This window comes from Zootoca vivipara, chromosome 1 (genome assembly GCF_965207765.1).
Source record: "Zootoca vivipara chromosome 1, rZooViv2.hap1.1, whole genome shotgun sequence".
Lineage (NCBI taxonomy): Eukaryota > Metazoa > Chordata > Lepidosauria > Squamata > Lacertidae > Zootoca > Zootoca vivipara.
The window spans coordinates 721,938-735,639 of record NC_142582.1 but is presented as its reverse complement, the minus strand read 5'-3'; the positions used below and the strand labels follow the sequence as shown (position 1 = coordinate 735,639).

Here is a 13,702-nt window from a genome sequence, read left to right as displayed (position 1 = left end):
TTCTTGGGGTCCTTTCCGACTCTACAATTTTATGTTTCTAAGATCCGACTTGACTGATTTACTGCTTTGTATGTTCTATGAACATTTAGTGATTTAATAAGAATACAGTAAAATTACCTGCCTTTGAAATCAATTAAATATTTCAACACAGAGACTTGCCAACTCCCTGATTAAAGCCTTCACATTTTATTACACCTTAACAAATTTCTGAATATTAATTAAGGATATTACTCAGAGTATACTGCTTGTGGCATACAAGGAAGCTCATGGTTTTACAGAAACCTGCACTTGAAGCATTAACTAAATGTTCTCTCAGCTCAAATAATTCTACTTTGTTTCTATAGGTTGATGGAGTGGAAGTTCTTACTGGCATTGACCATGAACCTGTTCTTATAAATGTTCTTCATTTAGCTGGACATAATGAAGGACGAGTGGGACAGCAATTTATGGAATCCCAGCATGTATTTCCATGTAGTTCAAACCTGAGAGCTATTTGTGATGCTTTAATGTCACCCAAAGGGATTGTCTTAAAGAACCATTCAGGGTCTGAGAAAGACTCTGAAAACTGGAAAGTCATTCCTGAAGAAGATATGAAACAGACGCTCAGAAATATTGGGCTCAAGAATGGAAGCTCAATCCTAGTTTTAGACAGCCATGACCAAAGGTAAATGTTGTGAATTGAATTGAGATTAAGTATTTATTCTCCTTTTATGTTTCATTGTGTAATTCAGTTGTGGAAAGCTGTATGACAAGCCAGTTGTGTGTTTGGTGATTTCAAAAAACCTCTAGGACCCATGCAATATTGAGGGCAGTTTATGAGGAAAGAATGGGAAATGGCCTGCTCAGGGCCCACTCATACAGGTGTCTCTTGACTGTGATCCAAGTTAGACTCAGCAAAGGTCCTAATTTTCCTGTGAGGCAGTTTTCCCTAAGCCACACCCACCTGCCCTATATTTTATCTAATAGGTAACATTAAGTGTGGGACAGGTGTTGATGTGACGGCAAAGAAACTTTCTATAGTTCCTTGGCAAACTGGGTTTGTCATTGGTGTGCTTTAAATTTGGCACCAAATGCAAGCTGTACTGGGACTGGTTCCACTAAGGAGCTCCTGATCAGAATTCCCAAGTGCAGCCAATCCCTGCCAGAAGCAAGGGATTTGTTGGTGATACCTGTGACCCCCATTTTGATAGGGATGTTCGTTTGCAGCCTGACTGGAGTTTAAGCCCAGACTGCAGAGGAAGAAAGGAAAAAATTAGAGCACACTTAAAGTGCCCTCCCAATTATTTCCTTTGAAGATTGGCCACCTGAAGCCATAGTGGCACCAGGTGATTGACAGGTAGGAACCCCACCCACCTGCCAAAGTGGCCCACAAGGGGTGGAGGAGCTCTGCTTAATCCTGTTTAACCCTGAAGGGGCTATTAGGATTGGGGGTTGTGCCTTCCATTGTACCCTGCATTGCACAAGGAGGCTTCAGCAGTGGGAGAGAACACTTTTTTCCTTTCTTGTTCTCTAGAAATGTCTTGCTCCATCCTGCTGAGGCTTTCAGGTTCAAGCTGACAGTGACAGGTTGTTTCAGAAGAGTGAGAAATGAAATATTTCAATCCTTTCTCCTCCCGCTCCCAGTCCCCCCCCCCCCCGGTGAGCCCTGAACAGGTTACCTGGGACCATGAACAGGAATTCTCCTACTAGTGACAGTAATGCATTTTTTGCACATGCCACCACTTTATAAGCATCTTTGATATAATTCAAGTGGGATTCTGTTGTCCTACTTCTACCACTGCCTCTTTCCACTGTCTCAAGGACTCACAGCTGGTAACAATGAGGCATAAATATATTGAGCAAGGTCCATCAGTCTGTATCTGCAGCATGGTGTAAAGCTCAGTGGAACCCCTTTTCTTTTCTTTCCCTCCTAAGTGTGCTCTCATCTCTTACACGATTTAGGGCAAAGAACATGTAGACAGGAGATTTGTTCTCTATTTAAGAGTATTTGCTAAAAGTCATCCCAGCTGAGAAATTTTTTATATGAAAAAGATTTATTATGACAAATAATTCTGAAGGTGACTGGGATGTGTATTTCAGAATCTGCTTTCCTTTTCAACATTTCCTTCTAATCCTTTTGTGCTGGAGCTCTTTTTCAAGATGCCTAAATTACGCTGCCGCCTTCTTTTCTCTCTCTTTTTCCATAGATCTACTTCTCTGAGAGAACCTACATTTAATTAGTTTCATTCCCACATTTATCCCCTAAACCAGGCATCCGCAAACTTCGGCCCTCCAGATGTTTTGGACTACAATTCCCATCTTCCCCAACCACTGGTCCTGTTAGCTAGGGATCATGGGAGTTGTAGGCCAAAACATCTGGAGGGCCGCAGTTTGGGGATGCCTGCTCTAAACCCATCAGTATGAGAGAGTTCTTGTGTCGTTTTGTATAGTTTCATTTCTGCTGATGTGGGAATGCATATTTCTAGTGTACTTTGCTAGAGATTCTGTGCTGGCCCCATTCCCATTAGTACCCATATACATGATGTCAGCAGGCTTTGACTGGATCTAGGTCCTGGATTATGTGCAGTCAAACTGGAATTTTAAGGCACCTAAAGGGTTTCTGTGGGAATAGCATTCATAGGGCAAACTTGTAAGAAATACATGGGTGGGTGTTCCAGTATAGGAAATTAACATATAGACAACGTTGAAGCGTTTTATCAGCTGTGGTCTGAGCTGGCCATAAAAATGCCAGCATCACATCCTGAAGTATAGCAGGTATCACAGTCCATCAGATTCTCCAAAACTAGTGTTGTTAATCACGCAATTGGCTGATTGCAGCAGCAATATGGCTAAAAATCGCCATCGGCAGATTTAAACCACAGCTACCATGGATGGGTTCCAAAGCTTCTGCAGGTTCACCCAAGAACACGATGCCATATCCAAAACTGCTTTTGAAAGTCTCACTGATTTCAAAAGCTGATTGCTCTGCAGCATACTTTTCAAGCAGTCAGAAGCCCCCAAACCCTTTGGGCCCACAATTCTAAGGGATCTGTAGCCCATGGGTTGAGAGGTTTGAACGGATTTGCGCTAAATATATGCATGTGCAACTGCATTCACTGCATTCATCTTGATTTGCAGCTGGTTATCTTTTTTCTTTGGGCTAAACTCTGGGTTGAAATCTGCTTGGAGCAGACATCAAGGCACTAAGATTACTTAACTTAGAAGTGTGCCATACATATTCATTGCAGTGTTTGAGTAATTAATAAATAACCAAAAGAGGGGAAGGATAAAGAACAAGAAATCTAGCATGCACATGATATTGACTAAAATCAGATTTACCACCTGGTGTTGTGACTTCTGACACTTGCATGTATAGTACTGCCCACCACAGTGTCTCCTTGATGACAACGGGGGATTGGGGTTGTGCTGTGACTGATATTTGCGATGTTAGTTTATTACATAAGAACGAGACCCTACCTTGCTGGGTCATTTAGTTGCTTAGATTAGTACCATTGTTTAGAATTCATTTCGCTGCATTTTGTCTTATATGTGGTGCACAATTATGCATTCTAAGCATGTGTTGTTTGCAGCATGGTGAATGTGGCAGGCGGCAATTTGACTGCTTTTACGCATGATATCAGCTGGTTACAAGTAAAAAATTTCTGTAGATTGGAGGCTGAAGAGATACAAGTTAAAATTACTGCAACTATTGAAACAGTAAGTAAAGCAACTGTGATTGCACGGCTCTGAGAGATTTCATCTCCAGTGATTCATTTCCTTCCATTCAATTCAGCTCATCTTCTTTGTTTTGCTTTCTAAATTGTTCAAATCCAGAAAGCTTGTTACTTTCACCTGCTTGTGTTTTAGATGCTTATAGGAAAGTAGGAAGATGTGCATATATTTGTAACACCCCTAGTGTCAGCTGTGAATGTGAGGACTGATTCACACATTGCTTTTGAAACTAGGGCACAAAAACACACGTTTAAAGTGCTAAACACATATGGTTAGATATACATTTAAATAGCTTTGCTTGTCGTCAATAAATGGGTTGTACTCAGTAATGTACAGTGTTAAGTAGATCTTTCATCAGCACAAGAACTTCTTCTTGCACAGTGGAGCAGTCACCCCCTCTCCTCCCTGTCCACCCCTTAAATCTGCTGTGGGGTTTCCTTCACCCTCTGGAGATGCAGGGGCACACGCAAGGGGAGGAGGGGAAAACCACATTGTGCTAGCACTTTGTGCTGTTTAGTTGCATACAACCTGAAGTGTTTATGTATTTACTGTTTGTACTTGGGCACATATGTTTGGTATTTGCCGCTGACTCCTTGCATAATTCCAATACATGTGTTACTGGATATCTTGTCCTTTACCTGCATGCATCTTAAGAACAGTTGGGAAATGTGATGTAGGAAGTAGTCTGTTACAAAAAAGGACTGAAATGCAATTAAAATAAACAAGTTCCACATTACATACTTTTTGTGTCAAGGAGGTTAAAATGTTTTAGGAATAGCTCATTAGCTTATGGAGAAAAATAATCTGATGCAAGTTGGGGAGATTCTTTTAAGATGCAAATAGCTGCATTTTATGGCTCAGTAATACATTTAAGTCTATATTCATAGTGAACATACCTTATTGACTTTTCTATATATACCCTATATATCTGAAAATATACAAGGTTTTATAGGAGTAAAAGAAATGCAGTAAAATGAAATTTTTGGCTGCTACTAAAAATGTTTCAGCCATCAGCTGTTAAGGGGGTTAAGTACTAAAACATAAACATTTATGAAATCTGCATTCCTTTGCTGAATCACATTTGCATTTATTTAATGGTTTTTATTTTAGGTGATGGCAGACATCAGGATTAAAGCGATAGAGGAAATGCAGTTGGACAAGGAGCTAGGTAAAGTGGTTTTACAACATTTAATTCTGTTCAGTTGGTTACTTCAGAGTTGGTGTTGAAGATATCAAGTGGTACCAGATCTAACAAAAGCTGCTACTGGAGGAATTTTCTCCATTTCTTCCTTACCTCTGTGGCAGCTTTTAAGAGCATATAGGCGCCTTCAGGATGAAGAGGTAAAAACAGCCTCCATTCACCCTGAACTGCATTTCCTCCAGCAGGAGCAACCTTGGGAGCAGAATTATATTCATGGGACATGTTAATCCAACCCATTTATTCTTTTGTTTAAATCATGGATAAAACTATAGGTATGTGGGTTTCTATCAGTTCTAAAAAAAACTGCTGAAGAAATATACCGTATTTTCCGGTGTATAAGAGGACTGGGCGTATAAGACGACCCCCAACTTTTCCAGTTAAAATATAGAGTTTGGGATATACTCGACGTATAAAAGAGACGTATAAAAAAACATCAGATTTGACATCAATTTGGTAATTTTAACCATATTGAAATCAAATCTGATGGTTTTTTAATTTTTATTTGGAGTGCGTTGGAAGAGCCCCTCGCCTCGTCCCTCCCAGGATCGCCCCTCCCAGGATCCACCGTGGGGGCATCCACAGCGTGCATGCTTCGCGCCGTGTGTCATGATTATTGTGCCTCCCTTCTCCCTGCATGGAAAGAAAGCGGCAGCCGCTTACACACTTTCTTTCCATGCAGGGAGAAGGGATGCACGAGGCTGCTGTGCTTCCCTCCTCCCTTCACAGAAAAGTTTGTCGTGGGGGTGTCCGTAGTGCCCTTGCTGCTTTCATACGGTCGCCGCATACGGCGGGGATGCGGCCGCAGCCCTTTTTTAGCTCCCCCCACCGTATGCGGCGACTGCAGATTCTCCTGTCCGGCTCGGATGTTTCAGCACCCGCCCTATAAGACGACCCCAGACTTTTGAGAAGATTTTCCTGGGTTAAACAGTTGTCTTATACGCCAGAAAATACGGTATTTGTGTACATACAAAAGCTATCAAGGGGAGATATTTGGTATGGACGGAATAAATGGTAATTGCATATTATACAGGCATGAGAGCACCTGTATGATTAAGGCAGAGGGATCAAACACTTTCTACTACAGTAAGCCCACAACAAACACAGGGGTTACATTCTGGAGATCACACCTAAAGCCAAAATCACATAGAGACAAAACTCGTTGGATTCAATGGCAGGTGGGATTGCCAAAGTCATATTTCCCAGAACCCTTCCCCCTTTCCATTTATATTTTTGCCACAAACGTAAAGCTGAATGTGCATGAGTTAAATGCGCATAAGTTGTGGGGTTACTGTGTTTCAAAGGCTGAACATTATAATCATTCTAAAAATAAGACAATTCGTCCCAACCACACAGTTCAGTTTCTGGAAATGTTTACACATATCCTTGAACATCACATACCTCTATTTTGTAAATGTTTCTAATCTCAAATTAATTTAATCTCATTGTTTGAAATTTGTTTCTCTATTTTGATACACATATAAATGAACAGAAACTGGCTTGGAAGGGATAGCTCAGTTAGTAGAGCATGAGATTCTTAATCTCTAGGTTGTGGTTTGAGCCCCACATTGGGCAAAAAGATTCCTACATTGCAGGTGGTTGGACTAGAATAGATGACCCTTGTGGTCCTTTCCAACTCTACAATTCTGTGATACTAAGAACAGTTCTGCATTCCAACCTGGAGGAGCAAGTGGCCATTTAATTTTCTTTGAAAAATTCAGGCAAATGAAACTTCATAGATTTGTAATGATTCCATCTTTTTTCTCTTTTTTTGTGCTGCAGTTAACAATAGCTGTCTCAGGCCCGTTGGCAGAAATGGAAAACTTCTTTGTCCAGGTAAGCTCACATAGCAGTCCTCCAAATACAGCTTATTGCATGTGCATGACACAGCAGTTGTATGTTTGTGGTTGTGCTATCATTTTTTAAAACAGAAGAAGTAGGCTTTATGATAAGGCAACTGTGAGGGACAGGGGATATCGCGAAGTCCCTCCCCTCCTGAGTTCAAGCCCGTCCCCGAGCAAAGGGGAAAGCAGGGAGAGTTCCGATTCCAGTGGGGAAGCAGGAAGTCGTGTCCGAGGCTCAGGCAAGGTAGAGGAGCCAGGGTCCCAGGTGGGACAGGAAGGGGCAAGTAAGGGGGGAAGACCCATCCCCCCAACTCCAGAATTACGCAGGAAGAGGAGGGGCAAGAGGATGGGTCTGCCAAAGCTTTTGTGTTGGAGAAAGACGCGCCAAAAGCCATTAGGAGGTTCTGAAACCGACTGACAACATCGCTCCGTGTAAATAGCAATGAATTGAGCACTGTAAATACGCAGCACCAATAAAAGAATAAAATGCAGAGCTGCGTAGCGTCGTTACTCTGAAGTAGTCCACTCCGGCCACTGTGACAGCAACCTCCTAATCATTTTTGGGCTACTTTGGAGTTGCCGGGATGAGCGTGTCAGAGGCGGAGAAGTGGCGGCAGATCGCTGAGCAAGCCCAGCTAGAACTGCAACAGCTGTCGCTGCAGGCGCAGGGAGAATTGAAGGCAGCTAAAGAGGAGACTAAGAAGGTCCAGGACGACCGGCTACAACTTGCGGAACAGGTGAGAGAGCTCCAGGAAAAAGAGCAGCATTTAAGGGCGGTGGCGGTAGACCTCCAAAACAAGCTGGATGCAGAGAAAAACAAGGCGGGAGGGGCACCCCAAGTCCAAGTGCTGCCAGGAAGGAGAGCCGGGACCCTAGTAAGCAAGTTCAATGGAGACCCGAAGGAGTTTCAGGGCTTTGAGACTGAGATTGTGTATGCTCTTGAGCTGCACCACGATGAGTTCCCTGATGATGAGCACAGAGTAGCGTTTATTGTGGAGCACCTTACAGGGGCGGCCAGGGAGTGGCTAAGACCGTTAATTGCAACAAGGAATCCTTGCATGAAGAATGTCAAACTATTTCTAGAAGGTTTGAAAACGATGTATTCGTCCGATAGTCATATGGACCAGACTAAGGAGGAACTTCATAATTTACGCCAAGGAAATATGACAGTTCGCGCGTATTGGGCGAAATTCACCATGCTGGTGCACAGATTGGGGTGGGATCTGGAGTCTGCCCCAATGCAAGCGGCGTTTTACTTGGGGTTGCATGAGGAGGTGAAGGATGAGCTCTCGAGAGGTCCAAAGCCCAGTAATATGGATCAACTGAGCAAAGCGGCTCTGGCGGTGGGGGTGAGGCAGGAATCCAGATGGAGCGACAAGCAAGCAACGCGCGCAAAGCGGGCTTGGTTCCCACGGTCGCAGGAGAAGCCACTCCCTCAACAACCCTTTCAAGCCACGCCTGGGGCCAGTCAGGACCAGGAACCCATGCAGATTGATAGCGCGCGCGCGCGGGCTTTTCAAACCCCAGCGGCGCCAAGACGCAAGGAGGGAAGGGGTGGGAATTGCTTTCTCTGCAACTCCCCCCAGCATCTCGTCAGAGACTGCCCACATCGCAGGGAGTGGCAAGGAAAGGCGGGAACGGTTGTGCCCTCCCCCACTGACGCAGCACCACAGCAGGGAAACGGGAAAGCCTGGCTGCAGGAGACAAGGGGCGGCAGCCAGGCACAGTCAGCAGACAACAGCCCCAGCCCACCCACCCGCACAGAGAGGAGCAGAGCCAGCCCACCCCTCCCAGAGCAGGAGTGGTTCTAGAAGTGACGCTCACGCTCCCAAATGGCTATCCATTGACGGTCCTCGCCCTAATTGACAGTGGTGCCTCAGCCAACTTCTTCTCGAGAAACTTTGCAGAAGAGCACCAGATCCAGCTTCTGCAGCTGGATTTTCCTCTGCACGTGGCAACCATTGACGGCAGAGAGCTGCTGGGAGGGGCCATCACTCATCAAACCCCCCCCATGAGAATGACGGTTGGAAGGCACTCAGAGACACTGGCATTCAACGTCACCACCATCTCAGACCCCCCAATCGTTTTGGGCATGAGCTGGCTGGCGCGCCACGACCCCTCCATAAGTTGGCATCAGAGATGCATCACTTTTGGATCGGACTTTTGCCTGGAACATTGCATGCAGCACCAACCAGGGGAGGGGCCTCCGATAGCCACGGTGGCCACCATGCACGTCAAAGGGGGTGAGGCGATACCCAAACCATACTGGGACCTGCAGGAGGTCTTCAGTGAAGCGGAGTCCGACCACCTGCCCCCACACAGGCCTTTTGACTGCCAGATCAACCTGGTGCCTGGGGCAACTATACCCCCAGCCAAGCTGTACGCCATGTCAGACCAGGAACTGGAGGATCTGCGCGCTTTTATCGACAAGAACCTCAAGCGGGGGTTCATCAGAGAAAGCAAGGCAGCAGGGGGCAGCCCGGTCTTCTGGGTGGACAAGAAAGACACGCAACAGCGCCGTCTTGTGGTGGATTTTAGACGGCTGAATTCGGTGACAGAGCCAGTGGCTTTCCCCATGCCCAGAGTGGATGATCTCCTGACAGCGGCACGCAGAGGCAAGATTTTCACCAAGCTAGACCTGAGGGGGGCGTACAACTTGATCAGGATCCGGGAAGGCGATGAGTGGAAAACCACGATGTTCACGCCTCTGGGCTCTTTTGAATATCTGGTGATGCCCTTCGGGTTGCAAGGGGGCTCAGCATGCTTCCAGGCCTTCATGCACCACGTCCTGGGGTCCCTACTCTTCAGGAAATGCTTGGTCTTTCTGGATGACATCCTTATTTACTCCAACGACCCAGTGCAGCACGTGAAGGACGTCAGGGAGGTGTTACAGCGCCTGAAGGAGAACCACCTGTATGTGAAGCTGGAGAAGTGCAAGTTTCACACCAAGGAGGTGGACTTCCTGGGCTACAAGCTGTCAGACAAGGGGCTGGCAATGGACAAGGACAAGGTGCAGACCATCCTGGACTGGCACAGCCCCAGGACGCGCAAAGATGCCCAACGCCTACTAGGCTTTGCCAACTTCTACAGGAAGTTCATCAAGAACTTCTCTCGAGTTACGGCTCCCATCACTGACTGCCTGAGAGGCAAGCAGAAGTTCAGGTGGACACCAGAGGCGCAAGCAGCGTTCGAAAGCCTCAAGAGGGTGTTCGCCTCAGACCAGAACCTGTTCCACGTGGTTCAGGACGCGCCCCTACGCATTGAAACAGATGCTTCTGATAAGGCTGTGGGCGCCATTTTGTTGCAACTGGACGCCAACAGAGAGTGGAGACCCTGTGCCTTCTTCTCCAGGAAGTTGACCCAGCCCGAGCGAAACTACACAGTTTTTGATCGGGAACTTCTTGCGATCCACGCGGCGTTCCAGCACTGGAGACACTTCCTGGTGGGCGCCAAGCACCCCATCCAGGTGTGCACAGACCACAAGAACCTGGAGTTCTGGAGAACTGCCAGGGTGCTCAACCAGCGGCAGATACGGTGGGCGGAGTTCTTCTCGAACTTCAACTTCTCCATACACTACATCCCAGGAGAGCAGAATGTCAGGGCGGATGCCCTCTCCCGCAAGCCAGAGTACATGGAGGAGGAGGCGCCACCAGCCCCAAGGCACATTTTCCCCCCGTCGGCATGGTCCTGCGGAGCAGCAGTGGTGAGCGAGGCAGAACTCACAGCACTGACGGCAGCGGATGAATTTGCCAACCGCATCTTCAGAGAACTGAGAGGGGGGAGGGAGCAGGCAAAAGACTTTGCAGAACGCAGAGGGCTACTTTTCTACAAGGGTGCGCTGTACCTACCCACCACCCAGCTTCGACGTACGGTCCTCAAGCAGATGCACGACAACCCTACAGCGGGGCATTTTGGAAGGGACAAGACCACTCACCTAGTCATGAGACACTTCTGGTGGCCAGGGGTGAGGGAAGATGTTCGAGACTATGTAAGGGGCTGTACCACCTGCCAGCGGGCGAAGGTGGTCAGAGCAGCGCCACCAGGGTTGCTGGAGCCCTTAGCCACACCACACAGGCCGTGGGAAGTGGTGTCCATGGACTTCATCACAGATCTGCCTTCGTCCAGGGGTAAGACTGCAGTGTTGGTGGTGGTGGACCTCATGTCCAAAATGTGTCACTTTATACCGTGTGCCAGGGCAGTCTCGGCAGAAGAGACAGCCAAACTGTTTGTTGATCACATTTTCAGACTGCATGGATTACCTTTAAGGGTTATTTCGGATCGTGGCCGCCAATTTGTTTCCAGGTTCTGGCGGCGGCTCATGAACCTCCTGCAGGTGGAGGTCAGCTTGTCGACGGCTAGACACCCGCAGACCAACGGACAAGCGGAGAGGGTCAACGCCATTCTGCAGCAGTACCTGAGATGCTACGTCAGCCAGCGGCAAACGGACTGGGTGGATCGCTTGCCACTAGCAGAATTTGCCTACAACAATGCAGTGCACGTCTCCACAGGGGTGTCGCCCTTTAAGGCCAATTACGGGCGCGACCTCAGATCTTTCCCAGAGAGGGAGAGGGAGGAGGAGGAGGAGGGCCCACAGGCTGAGGATTGGGCAGAGGAACTGGAGACGGTGCACCAGCAGCTCAGAGAACACTTGGAGAGGGCCAAGGAAGCGTACAAAAAGGGGGCAGATCGCCACAGGCGACAAGGGGAGGTCATCAGGGTGGGGGACAAGGTGTGGTTGTCCTCGGAGGGCCTTCCCACCAGAGGGAGGTGCAAAAAGCTGGCACCCAAATGGCTGGGCCCCTTCACGGTCACGCAACAGGTCAACCCGGTGGCATACAGGCTGGCACTGCCAGAGGACATGAGGGTGCATCCAGTGTTTCATAGATCGCTGCTGTCGCCGTACAGGGAAAGCAGCAGGCTCAGAGACAGCGAACAAACCCCCGAGGGAGGGGGGGAGAGGGAAAGCAGGGAGCAACTCAATGAGGCCACGGCCATCCTGGATTCAAGGTGGGGGGTGGGGGGCCTGGAGTACCTCATGGCATGGGAGGATGCTCCACCGTCCCAGAATGAATGGGTTCCCGCCACTCAGATACAGGAGGAATTCTTGGTGGAAGAATTTCACGCCCTCTTTCCCCACAGACCCAAGCCCTGGCACATGGAAAGGGAGGGGGAGGAGGAGGAGGCACGGGAGAACAGCTCACCATGGCGCTGGGAAGCGGAGTTTGAGGAACCAGAGGATGAGGTATGGGTGTCGCCAAGATCCACCCAGTCAGAGGAAGGAGCAGATTGGCAAAACATTTTTACCCCCACCAGCTCTGACGCCACGGACTTTTTGGGATTCCCGTCCTCCCAGGCGGAAGGGGGGGGCTCGCAGGACTGGGGGGAGGTGTTCACACCAACGGGCTCGGAGAGCACCGAGTTTTTAGGCTTCCAGTCGTCACCGACACATGGGGGGGGCCTGGGGAGGGGTGAAGGAGAGCTTGGGAGGGGGGTGGATGTGAGGGACAGGGGATATCGCGAAGTCCCTCCCCTCCTGAGTTCAAGCCCGTCCCCGAGCAAAGGGGAAAGCAGGGAGAGTTCCGATTCCAGTGGGGAAGCAGGAAGTCGTGTCCGAGGCTCAGGCAAGGTAGAGGAGCCAGGGTCCCAGGTGGGACAGGAAGGGGCAAGTAAGGGGGGAAGACCCATCCCCCCAACTCCAGAATTACGCAGGAAGAGGAGGGGCAAGAGGATGGGTCTGCCAAAGCTTTTGTGTTGGAGAAAGACGCGCCAAAAGCCATTAGGAGGTTCTGAAACCGACTGACAACATCGCTCCGTGTAAATAGCAATGAATTGAGCACTGTAAATACGCAGCACCAATAAAAGAATAAAATGCAGAGCTGCGTAGCGTCGTTACTCTGAAGTAGTCCACTCCGGCCACTGTGACAGCAACCATTTGTTTTGTCTCTATTTGCAGTTTTTTTAAAAAAATTAGACATCAGATTCAGCTATACAGCTGCAAATAAAAGGTTTAAAGCAGGGGTCAGCAAACCTTTTCAGCAGGGAGCCGGTCCACTGTCCCTCAGACCTTGGGGGGGGGGCGAACTATATTTTTTTGGGGGGGGGGGAATTGAACGAATTCCTGTGCCCCACAAATAACCCAGAGATGCATTTTAAATAAAAGCACACATTCTACTCATGTGAAACCATACTGATTCCTGGACCATCTGCGGGCCGGATTTAGAAGGCAATTGGGCCAGATCTGGCCCCCGGGCCTTAGTTTGCCTACCCATGGTTTTAAGTGTGTTTTGGGTGCAATATACAATATGACACTAGATGATGATGGTGAGCCTTATGGAAAATTCAATGTACTTTTTAAAATGCTGTAAAAAAAACATTTTCAGAATGGTTTATATGTGTGTAGATTCCACCTTAGGGTTGCATTGCATATTATATCATAGAATTGTAGAGTTGGAAGGGACCCCAAGAGTCATCTAGGCCAGGCATCCCCAAAATGCGGCCCTCCAGATGTTTTGGCCTACAACTCCCATGATCCCTACCTAACAGGACCAGTGGTCAGGGAAGATGGGAATTGTAGTCCAAAACATCTGGAGGGCCGAAGTTTGGGGATGCCTGATCTAGGCCAACCCCTTGCACTTCCCTTCCCTTGCAAAGCTACATAGACATTACTGTAGTTTATTGTTGTTGGTAAATAGGATAAAGGGTGTTTTGATTTTTAAACTTTTCACATTTGCAAGGGAGTAAAGACTACCCACCCCCACATGGCACTGGGTAAGAAAGAGGGGGTTAGTGTTGTTTTTTATTGAAGCCAGAAGGCTAAGCATGAGAACAGAAGCCTGGGGGGTGGGGAGAAACAAGAACTGCAGAAAGTTTTGGCTGGAGGATCAGCATAAAAGGAATCTTTGAACTGTTTTCACAGAAAGAAGAAAGGAGTTAAATCTGTAGAAAAGGA

General features: G+C 47.8%; 1 protein-coding gene across 11 annotated transcripts in view; it reads left to right on the top strand.

Moving 5' to 3' along the window:
- The window catches only part of USP40 (ubiquitin specific peptidase 40), a 60,528-nt gene that overhangs the window by 31,710 nt on the left and 15,116 nt on the right, over positions 1-13,702 (top strand). For all 11 annotated transcript variants that reach the window (XM_035140278.3, XM_088675490.1, XM_088675470.1 and 8 more), the window contains 4 exons: positions 345-664; positions 3,570-3,696; positions 4,822-4,879; positions 6,692-6,745. In XM_035140278.3, the coding sequence (XP_034996169.2) occupies positions 345-664; positions 3,570-3,696; positions 4,822-4,879; positions 6,692-6,745 (559 nt within the window). The remainder of the gene's footprint in view (positions 1-344; positions 665-3,569; positions 3,697-4,821; positions 4,880-6,691; positions 6,746-13,702) is intronic.